This window comes from Balaenoptera physalus (assembly GCF_965194825.1).
Source record: "Balaenoptera physalus genome assembly, chromosome: 8".
Taxonomy (NCBI): domain Eukaryota; kingdom Metazoa; phylum Chordata; class Mammalia; order Artiodactyla; family Balaenopteridae; genus Balaenoptera; species Balaenoptera physalus.
In genome coordinates this window covers 21192418-21204750 of record NC_138887.1, presented here as the reverse complement: position 1 = coordinate 21204750, position 12333 = coordinate 21192418, and the positions used below count along the sequence as shown (strand labels likewise).

General features: G+C 37.6%; 1 protein-coding gene across 7 annotated transcripts in view; it reads left to right on the top strand.

The window, feature by feature from the left end:
- Positions 1–12333, top strand: part of MAGI2 (membrane associated guanylate kinase, WW and PDZ domain containing 2) — a 1336469-nt gene that overhangs the window by 1099597 nt on the left and 224539 nt on the right. For all 7 annotated transcript variants that reach the window (XM_082473412.1, XM_082473411.1, XM_082473409.1 and 4 more), the window contains one exon: positions 8199–8837. In XM_082473412.1, coding sequence (XP_082329538.1) covers positions 8199–8837 — 639 coding nt within the window. The remainder of the gene's footprint in view (positions 1–8198; positions 8838–12333) is intronic.

Below are 12333 nucleotides of genomic sequence, written 5' to 3'. Positions count from 1 at the left end.
GATAAATATTAAATATATTAAAATGATAGTCACTATGGTCAGAGAAACTCTAGGTGTGGTTAATGTGGTTAGAAGGGTAGAAGAATTAAGATGTCAGGAAGAGTAACACACAGGAAGAGGTCATTAAGTCTCAACAATAAATGGTGGTCAGAAAGATGATCCAAAAGGTGAAGTTGGTCTCACAGGGTAACTAGGAGTTTGTTAGTGGAGACAAAGCATGGGAAGAGTGAGAGGATGGAAGGACGTAGCATGTGTAGGACATAGCTCTGGGCTATGGCCCAACTAAAGCACAGAGTAGGTTGGAAAGAGGCAAGAGGTGGTGAAAATGTAGACTGAGAGCCTTATATGCTGAGCTAGAGAACCTGGACTCTATTCTCTTTCTATGAGCAGGCATTGAAAGATATTAAGTAGAAAGGACATCAAGAGTAGGGTATGAAAAATGAGTTGACAGAGAGGCAGGTGGAAGGCAGTGCCCAGTGCTTTAAAGTCCCTGAAACTAATGCCTGTGAACTGCAGAATAGTCACACTCTCCTGGTTCCTGAGACAATCCTGATCAGAAGAGGGGGCTTATTAGCAACTTCATGTAATCCTAGTCAATATGGAGTGAGATTAGGTAACCCCATAATCCCACAGACTCACTGAGTCATTCCATGAGCTAGGCTTCCCTCTCCTCCTTCCCTAGTCTTTCCTGCTATGACATCAGGAAGACCAGCTAAGGAACTGTTGCAGGAGTTCATACAATGGGTAAGTTCCCAACCTAGGGTGGTGGAACAATTGCAGACATAGCTAAGAGGTAGAATCCAAGGACCTTAGTGTTAGAATTTCAGAGTGAAGAAAATGTCTTAGAAGTCATCTGGTTCAATCTTCTCTCTTTATGCCATGGTGCCTGACTCATGGTAGTAAATCTTTGCTGAATAAATTAATAAACAAATGAGGGATAAGACCAGAGATTGACACCACTAATTATTGTCATACGTGGCATAAACCTTCTGCCATAAACATAAACCTTCTGACTCCTAAATCAGTGCTCTCTCCATTATGCCACACTTGGTTTTATAATGTAAAAAAAAAAAAAAAAGAAAGAAAGAAAGAAAGAGGATTAAAACATCTTATTTTAGTGCTACGGATCAATTCACCTCATTTTCATTCACAATGTCATTTATAATGTAGCACATAAGAATTAACAAACTAAAATTCTCCTGATGAAGGCTTTTGTCCTGCCTCCTATACCTTCCATAACCTAAGTATTTGTTTTTGCATTTCTGCAAAATTTGTTGGTGTCTGCAATAATGCTCTTTGCAAGACAGATGTTTAAAGTCAATAGAATGATGGTAAGTTCCAGAACCTCCAAGATGGAATCTTCTCCAATTAATGGCTGTTTTTATAACTTGCACTCTGAAGAGACCATTTGGGAATTTTAGAAACCGCTTTAAATTATTCCAAAAGACGGATGCTTCCACTTTTATGAGAATGGAAATTGAGGAAATAGTGATTTTTAGCAAAAGAAATTAGATTTAGTCATAAAGAAAAACTTGGGGGCAATAAGAAGCATTGAACCCTGTAACAAGTTCATCAGGAGAACTGAGAAAGCAAGGCAACAGCCCATTTATCTGGGGGATACTTATCATCAGACCTTTCTCACTTTGTGACATCGTTGAGAATATGCCAAGACCCTCACGTGTGGATGTTCTACGTTCCATCCACGCACCCGGACAGCCCTTGCCACACAGTCACCCGTGCTCTGTCCTTCTGATCCCTCCACCCTAACCACACTGTACTTCTATTCCAGAAGGGAATGAGGAATTTAAGGATACTTTCATGAGGCACTAGTCTTCCTTGTTGGGAAACAGTGTATTCAGCTACAAGGATGAACATTATCTGTCCTCTCAAATTTCTGCAAGCAAACTGCCAAATAATTTAATAAAATTCAGCAGTTTCTTTTTTAAAAAACTGAACTACTTATTCTTTCTCCTTCTTAGGATATTCTTACTTTCCAATCTTTATCAGTCGTTTGTTAAAAATTTTTAATATGTATATTTATATATGTAATATCATAATAGCTGAACATTTTCACAGAATGATGAAAATCATTCTCTTTCCTATAAGGTACATAGAACAGCTATTGTTAGCCCATTTTGTAGATGATGAAACTGGTGAATGACTTTCTCAAAGAACAACCCAAGGAGACCCAGCTTTAATTTTATTTGTCTATCTGACATACCACAGTGCTTCACTTTGGGGAACACATTTTATCAAGAACAGTTATTTTCAATTTATTTGAAGTGGTGAGTGGCACATGCCCAAAAATACATGTCAAAATTTATTATGTTTTTGGGGGTTATAGAATAGAGGGAAAATGCATATTCAATATTATAATAAAATTGCCTGTTATAAGAAAATCGTATATTGTTATTATAAAAAACACTAACACAAGCTTCAGAAAGAAGAAAGGGCAGTCAAATTGTATTAGCTGGAGAGGAAACTCAAAAAATAGTAAGTTTTCAATGTAAAATACATGTAATTGGTGGGATGGGAGTAGTCAGTGAGAATTTTTTTTTTTTCTTTTAACAAAAATCTATATGACTTGGCAAAAACAAGGTAGAAACACTTACAGCAGTGAATTTAGCTGTGAAATCCAATCCAGTTTTTCTTTTCCTAAGTCTTTCTATCCTTTATTTAATGAGAATTTATCCTAAATACCTAAAAAGTTCTCAGCATTGTAACGATACTCTGTATATTTTACGGAAAAAACTTGAAACAGGTAGAAAACTCTCACAAAGGAATAAAGTTTGAGGTGAGTTTGTAGTCACAAACATGAGACAGGAGCAATCTGTGTAGGAATAATGGAAGATATCTTTGAAGAGGTCAGGAAGGAAATGAATTATCTGGAATGAATTTATACATAGAAAAGAAGTGCACTTGAGGGTAGAGGAACAGCAGGATTCAAATAAAAAGGCACGTTATCAAGTTATGAATTATGAACAGTAAGGATACCAGCTTCCCAAGAAAGGTAACTTATTGGGGGGGTGAATACAAAAATGAGTTGGAAAGGCTAGTGGTAGGAGTGTTAAGCAGTAGGTCTGAAGATTGAGTAGTTTGAAGTTAATAGAGGAGACAGTAGGATGAGAATGGAGTGTGAAGTGAGTTATTCTAGTCTGGTCCAAGGTGGTGCTTAAGGAAGGTAGACAGCAGGTGGTAAGTGAGAGCAGCTGAAAAGGGAGATTCTGTAGCCACAGTGACTCGAAGAAGGTGGGAGCAGAGGAAAGAGGTATAAAAATAACTCCATTTTAAGCAATCAGTGCTTTACTGAAGAGTGCTCTATTTTATCCAAAATGATGAAGTACCCAAGAGGTATCCAATATTGTATTTTGATTTCCACGACTAAGAAAGAAACCAATTACCTTAGAACATTTTCTCCTACAGGCCAGCAGTTTACACTTCCTGCTTCATCAGCCTCACTCTCTTCACTTGCACTTTGAAATCCCATAATTGGGAATCAGGTCATTATGAGATCAGCCCTGTTGGGGACACCAAGCTCATCAGTCACACCAAATTTGACCAATAGACCTGAAGGCAATAGCCCTAAAACCATCTGGCCTCAATATGTCCTAAAGTGAATGGCCATATAGGAAACAATGTAACCTTGCAGGCAATATGGCAATGAAAACGTGTGCTAGGCTCTCAAAAGAAATGCAGCATCTTATTTTTATGGAGAACCTTTCTTTGGTAAAATTAAAAGTGTTTTCATAAGCATGGTCTCATTCTCACAGTAGCCCTGTGAAAGAGGAAATGGAGGAGATATTTTAATTCTCATTTTATAAAAGAATAAATTGAGAGAGAGATCAAGTGACTCTTTTTCAATTCTCCTGTTTAAGTAGGCCAACAGGATTAGACCTAGAGCCGGTTTTCCCCATGACGTCCGTTTCTGTGCTCGTAAGCCCCGTCTGTCTCAGGACTTGGCATGGCGCCATCAGAAGGCACATACCAGGTGGCTCATATTTTTACTTCACAACATGTAAATGACATTCATACAGCATGGTCTATAAATATCCTACCCAATGAGTTCTCCCTCTGAATAAGCAAATGTTTGCTTACGTCTCCATCTACAATAGTTTTGGCATAACACAGTGTCCAGGCATCCATTTCCTTTTTTTTTTTTAAATAAATTTATTTATTTGTTTTTTAAAAAAATTTTTGGCTGCGTTGGGTCTTCGTTGCTGCGCACGGGCTTTCTCTAGTTGCAGCGAGCAGGGGCTACTCTTCGTTGTGGTGCACAGGCTTCTCATTGTCATGGCTTCTCTTGTTGCAGAGCGTGGGCTCTAGAGCACAGGCTCAGTAGTTGTGGCACACGGGCTTAGTTGCTCCGCAGCATGTGGGATCTTCCTGGGCCAGGGATCGAACCCGTGTCCCCTGAATTGGTAGGTGGATTCTTAACCACTGCGCCACCAGGGAAGCCCTAGGCATCCATTTACTTTTAAAGTGAGCAGTTAAGTAGCGTCAAGTTGTTAGATAGTTCTGTCCTGTGATAACTGGCCCCTCATCTTTTACATTCAGAAACCTTCTGAGTAGCTCCACAAAGGTATTATTGCAGGGTCCTTTATCACTTGCTTGCTTGATAACTTGAAAAATTGCTCTGATTGGAAAATATCCATAAATTTTAGAAGGCAGTCTTACTAAGAACCACAAATAGTTCTCATTCTGTTTCTAAATAGCAAGATCACATTAAAACTCACTAAAATAGATAATATTAATCACTGTAATTCAAATAACTACTCTTTAGACCTGGCAGGGAACCGTGAGAGCTTTGAACATTACCCTTAGTTCTTTTTTCCTATGAATTTCTGGCATAACAGAAGGAAGAATAAAGCATGCTTGGGGCTGGGGAGTTTGTTAGCTGTAATTAAAGTTAGGGAGAGCTGTAGGGGAAAATGGCATTTGTTACTTTCCTGCCTTTTACTTGCCCACTCAGGAACTCATATTCATCCTTAATTATGATTGTGGTGGGAATATCTTGGTGGGACTGTCCTGATTTTATAGATGGATATAACCAAGGACAGATAATAATTACTGAAATAGCAATTATCCTTTGCATAACAATTTACAGCTTACAGACATTTTCACCTGTATGATCTCATTTGCTATTTCCTGTAGCATACTAAGTTGCTATTATTATTGTTCCTCATTACTTCTGAAGAATCTGAGTCACAGAGGATTTAAGTTAGTTTTGAAAGTCACACAGCTAGTAAGTGATGGAGCTGGGAATCAGTCCAAAGACATTTGGTTCCCTATTCCATGTAATGTCTACTATACCTTGCAGCCTCCCAAACCTACAGAGGATGTTGGATCAAGAATGGAGGTGGCAGAAAAATAGTCAGTGTGTTTAAAAACAGAAGACTAACCTAATAGGAAAAACGGAGAAAGGAGAGGTACTAAAGAGAAAACCCAAATGGCCAATAAACATATGAAAAGATGCTTACCTTCACTAGCAATGTGGGAAATGCAAATTAAAACCATGATCACACCCATTAGATTACTGAAAATTAAAAGTCTGAGAATGGCAAGCGTTGTGTCAGATGGGGAGCAATGAAAATTCTGATACTATACCGAGGGGAGTGTAAACCGATTTGACCTATTTTGTCAGCCATTTCCCGTTTCTATCAAAGTTGAAGACACAAGTGGCCTGTGTCCAGCAATTCTACCCCAAGGTAGATACCTCACAAAAACTCTCCCATATGTGCATGAGGGCCATAGAAAGAGGTTCATAGCAGAGTTATCTTTAATAGCCCAAAATTCACAAGAACCCCAGTGTCCATTAACAAAAGAATGGATAAATATTAATAAATAACGATGTAGTCATCCAATAGATATTATATTGCAATGAAAATTAATGAACTAGAGGTAAATGTATCAAAAGAGATAAGTATCATAAATACATTTTGAGAGATATTACAGAAGATTAATATGTATACCATTTACAAAAGGTTTAAAATATGCAAAAACATATTTTGAAGGATATTATTTAGTGGTTAAACTATGTAGGATTTTTGTTTATGTGTACCTAGATATGTCATAAAAATGTAAAGTACGTGTAACTAACAAACCTCAAATGCAGGACACTGGTTACCTTTGGAAAGGGCAGTAAAGGAAGGCAAGTGGGAGAGGGTGCTACCCAGGGGGCTTCAACTGATATAAGCAACGTTCTAATCATTAAGCTGGATGGTAGTACCCAAGTATTTATAGTCTTTCAACCTTTCAGTGTATAAATATATATAGTAACTTTAAAAATAGAAGGGGCAAGGAGGAGAAGAAAAAAGTTTGTCTGGATCAGATACTTCTCTGGGACTCTGGCATGACCTTAACCAGTTAAAAATGATGCCAAAGCATTCCCAACTGCCACAGTCTGTTGAGAAGTCACAGTAGCAGAGAGTGGATGCCCATCCCAGTTCAGTCCTGAGTCATGGCCCAGTGTCCCAGCCATTACACCAGCACCCTCTCTGACAGACGTAATTGAAGAGTGAAGTTCCATCTGACCAATCACATAGTCTGTGACATTTTCCAGAATGAGACCTAACCTGGATCACTGAAAATGTTATTTTGTTTTGTTTTGTTTTGTTTTGTTTGTTTTTGCTTTTCTGTCTATATCTTTAACACTTTCAAGCTGTTCTCTAGCATTTGGGAAGAGTGTTAGCTGAGTGTATGTAGTTAAGGGCATTTTACTCAGCAATGTTCTATTCATAGAATTATTTATTTTTAAAGTATATTTAGTGGAGAAATCATTTTGTATCAGAAAACTAAGAGAAGCCAGAAGACTGTTTAACTCTGAAAATTCAACTCTGTTTTTCATTTTTGATATTTGCAATTTTGATGGGCAATGATGTCTCAGAATGAAATCCCTAGCCATTTACACTAACCATTTCAGAATTATCCTGATAGACTGATATCTGTTGAATTACTCATTTGACAATCTGTGAAAACATGTCTTTTAATCTCAGATACTCTTCAGCATAGTCAGGCACAATCTCAATTTGCAAGTTCAATTCTCAAATATTACGGATTTTGAGGATAAAAATATCAATCCATGATAGAGCAGTGCTCCAAAAATAAAACTGTTATTCATACATAATTGAATTTTGTAAACAATATCTCAAACAAACATGTTTTCCCTGCATTTTAAGAAGGAAATACTGTTTTTCTGGATATATTTTATAATGAACAATTTGCCTTCAGGACATTTTTAATAACATAAAGTTAACTTCTGATCAGTGGGCTTCTGTAACTCTGTGATTAAATTCATTGGGGAGAAAGGACAAATGCCTTTTTTGAAAAGATCTGCAGAAATATCACTTTATCTAAGATGAGAGGATGAGTCTTTGGCAGCTTCCTGTTTGAAAGCCAGGGTCTCACATCCCCTTCCTCCTATTTTAGCAACAATAATATTGATAATGGTCCACGTTTATTGAGCACTCACCATATGTCAGGCATTGTGCCAAGCCCTTTTCCTGCACCATCTCATTTCACCCTCACAGCAGCTTTACAAATGAGGAACTGTGGCTCAAAGCAGGTAAGTCACTTGCCCAGTCACACAGATCTGCTAAGTAGTAGAGCCAGGATATGGACCCAGATCCCTGATCCCCAAATCTGTCCTCTTGATCTTTACTTGTGTATACATGGAACCTTTCCAATTCCACTTTGCTATAGAGAGAGAAAATAAAATGGGCAAAATATTTTTCTCTTCCATAAAAAGGAAAAAAAAAGACAGTTGACTCAGACAAGTGAGAGCAAAAAACCCATATACTTGCCTTTGTTCTTCATCCAAAACTTATGACCACCACTTCTCAATAATTTGAAAATTCTATTAACTGAATTGCCCTGAAGATGAAAAAGAAGCATAGAATGTGTGCTTCTTCAAGGTACAAATTCTTCTAAACTTTTCTTTCTGAATATGAAGTTTTTTCTGAACTTCAGGAGTAACCAAATAGCATTTTTTTTCAGCATGTAATCACTATATTTGTTGGCAGACCTGTTGTAACCTTGAGTCACCTACAGGGAATTTAAATACTATTCTAATTGATCTTCTCACTGCTTACTGAGAAACAGAGCACGTCTTTCACTAGTCTCATAAATAATTCCATTTCTCTATGTCAACGTTAATTGAACTTACCTCATGTTGTCAATCTCTTTCTTTTTTTCCCTTGCAGGTGATGTCATTGTCTATATTAATGAAGTTTGTGTCCTTGGACACACTCATGCAGATGTAGTCAAACTTTTCCAGTCTGTTCCTATTGGTCAGAGTGTCAACTTAGTGTTGTGTCGTGGCTACCCTTTGCCCTTTGATCCTGAAGATCCTGCTAACAGCATGGTGCCACCCCTTGCAATAATGGAGAGGCCACCTCCAGTGATGGTCAATGGAAGACATAACTATGAAACATATTTGGAATACATTTCTCGGACCTCACAGTCGGTTCCAGATATAACAGATCGGCCGCCTCATACTTTGCACTCAATGCCAGCTGATGGTCAGCTAGATAGCACGTATCCACCACCTGTCCATGACGACAATGTATCTATGGCTTCATCTGGGGCCACCCAAGCTGAACTTATGACCTTAACCATTGTGAAAGGTGCCCAGGGCTTTGGCTTCACCATTGCAGACAGTCCTACAGGACAGCGGGTGAAACAAATACTTGACATTCAGGGATGCCCTGGCCTGTGTGAAGGCGACCTCATTGTTGAGATCAACCAGCAGAATGTACAGAACCTGAGCCATACGGAAGTAGTGGATATACTTAAGGACTGTCCCATTGGAAGCGAGACTTCTTTGATTATCCATCGAGGAGGTAAGATAAACGCTGGCTCAGCAATCAGTATGCAGGTGAAACAGTAGAACCTTTACAATAATATCGAAAAAATGGAAGTTTCTCTGGAGTTGAATGAAATGGCACTTTTAAATTTTTTATTTTTATTTTTTTAACTTTATTGAGTATAGTTGATTTACAAATGTTGCATTGATTTCTGCTGTACAGCAAAGTGATTCAGATATGTGTGTGTGTGTGTGTGTGTGTGTGTGTGTGTGTATATATTCTTTTTCACATTCTTTTCCATTATGGTTTATCACAGGATATTGACTATAGTTCCCTGTGCTATACAGTGGGACCTTGTTGTTTATCCATTCTATATATAGTAGTTTGTGTCTGCTAATCCCAAACTCCCAATCCAACCCTTCCCCACCTCCCCTCCCCGTTGGCAACCACAAGTGAAATCATACTTTAAAAAATGAAGGTAAAAGAGTAAGTAAGAAAGAAAAACATGAGTCCAGGAAGATGTGCTTTTTAATTTTGAGAATGTATCTTTTCCTATATTATATTAAGCACAATAAAAATAGTGTTTTCAGTCTTACAAATATATATTGCTGTGGGGAATTCCCTGGAGGTCCAGTGGTTAGGACTCCGAGCTTTCACTGCTGGGGGTGTGGTTTCAATCCCTGTTTGGGGAACTAAGATCCCGCAAGCCATGCGACACAGCCAAAGAGGAAAAAAAATATATATATATAAATTAAAAAAAAAATATATATATATATATGTAGCTGTGAACTGAGAGGGTAAAGGTTGAATTCCCGAGTATGAGTGGGTTGTATTCCAAAAGTTCATTAATGTTTCAGTTGTGGAGGGTTCAAACTGGTTTCCATTGACTTAATTAAGAAACCTGATTTTTCCCAAGGAAGTCATACTCTGAATTGTGCATAAGATTGCAGGCTAGCATGTGGAAGCTGGTTCAACTCCTTCCAAGCTCAAGTACAGTCTTGATAATCCCCATAAGGACCAATGGGAGCTGTGTCCCCGTAGAAAAATCATTTCAGAGTTGTAAATAGGGTTGCTCAGGACACTTCTTCTATCACTACAGGGATGCTCCATGAATAGTTACCCATAGTGCCTTCTGTGCCCTGGGAAGAAAGCTATGGAACAGGCTTGGGGCTGAACTTCTGGGCTGGGTGTTCCAGGTGAAGTATGGAACTGGGAGCGGTGAGGACTGTGGTAGGAGCTCTGAGCCCCGGAGGTGTTTCTTCCCTTCCACCTGCTCTGTGGGGAAGGGAATGGGGCTAAGCAGAGGCTACCTGCTTCATTTCTTTGCTACTCTGCTCTTGGTTATCAGTGAAACTAGGGAGAGAAAGGAGGGAAGGGTCACAGATAGAGAGGATACTTGAAAACAGGGTATAAATGAAAGGGCTCAGGCTAAGTCCTGGTTTTCTACTTACCGATTTGGGGACTTAAGACACTTAGTCCGTGAGCTTCATATGTCTCATCTGTTATATTGGGATGATAATCCTACCTAACCTGATGGAATGTTCTTAGTATAATGGGCCACATAGGAGCTCATTAAATGTCTACTGAGTGTAGATTAGCACCAAAGCTACAGCAGGGATGGGTCAGTACTGTGAGGAACTTGTGCGTGAAGAGCACACGTGTGGCAAACATATGTGACTGTCTATTCAAAGAACTAAAAACAGGGTGAAAGCCCTGTCAGTTTGAAATGCAAGTGAAAGCAGTCAAAGCTGAAAGAAGCACCTTTTGTGATGTATTTGGCCCTCTCTGCAGGTGTTTTCCCTTCAGGGAAGTATTTACATTATTGATTTTTGTGTGAAAATGGACACCAAATACTAAGCATTTATGAGCAACTCTATACCAAGTACTATGTTCCTTTCTTAAAAAAAAGAAATTAATATGATAGCAGAAGTCTTAAATGTGACCTTAAAGCATTATTACAAAATAGCGCTTGAATCTTGATAATTAAATATTGACAGTGTATTTTAATTTCACCGGTTGCTTAAGATTAAAACAAATATCCTTAATTAAATAGCCATATCTTCTTAATGTGCAATTGAAAATCAAATCTTTGGAACAGGTTCTTGATGTTAAATGGTATAACTGAAAATCACTTTGCAGTATCCACTGTGTGATTCATAGAAACAAGTTTGGGCACTTTTTATATATAATACCTTTTTTAAAGGCATGATGTAGCAGAAAAAAATATTCTGAAATCCTTTTTTCATATATATATATATATATATATAAAATATGTATTTATGTTATTGCCATTTGTACCTTTTCTGAAAACATTTCTGTTTGCCTGCTATCAGCTAGACTACCCCGTTCTTGCTCCTTTTCCCTCTACTCTCTCCCACCCCCATTTAATCCCCAAGTATTCAAAGTTTTTTTTGTTGTTTGTTTGTTTGTTTGTTTGTTTTTATTGAGGTATAGTTGATTTACAATATTGTGTTAATTTCAGGTGTACAGCATAGTGATTCAGTATTTTTGCAGACAGATATAGAAATCGAGTATTCAAAGTTTTGTTTGCATTTTGTTTGTGTTTGCGGACAAGGAATTTGTTTGTATATTGTGGCTAGTGTAGAATTGCAGAATGTAATACCCTGTAATGCTTAAAAGTATTTCTAGTCAAATCCTCTTATGTTTTCCCGGATTCCCACAATTTGTAGTCAGCTCTCTGAAATTAATAGGAACTAACACCATATTTTTGTGATGAAATTCACCTTGATTATCTTATTATAGGCTACTCATAAGTGCTTATGGCCTCACTCAGATAAGCGTAAATCTTCAAGAGCAAATTCATACACCTGGGTCTTTGTGTCTGGATTATGGTTGTTTTAAATTATTTACTAGGATTTTTTTATTTATAAGGTGATTATGTGGTTTAATTTTTTCAAACAAATAGTGTCAGAAGGTATACAATGTAAAGTAATTATCTCTCCTTTCCCAGGATTTCAGTCCTTTTCCTAGAGGCAAACATATTGTTGGATACACACACTTCTAGAAATTTTGTAGCCTTAATTAACATGTATATGAATATATGTAGTATGTTTAACATAAATGGAATGATATTATACATACACGTCTTGCTCTGAATATCTTGGTTATTAGGGTGTGTTTGATTCTTTAAGAAACATCATTGTGGTATTATTTACATACCATAGAATTCACTAATTATAAGTATATACTTCAATCAGTTTTGCTAAAATGATATAGTTATGCAGCAATCACCATAATCCTTAGAACATCCATCATCCCCCTTCCTTTAGCCCCCAGATAATCACTAATATGCTTTCTGGATAGTTTTGCCTTTCTAGAAATTTTTGTAAATGGAATCATACAGTATATAGTCTTTTACTTAACATAATGCCATTGAGATCTACTTAACATAATGGTCTTGAGATCTACCCATGTAGGTGCATGTATGAGTAGTTTGTTTCGTTTTATTGCTGAGTAGTATTCCATTGTATGGGTACCACATTTTTTTTTTTTTTTAATCCGTTTACCAGTA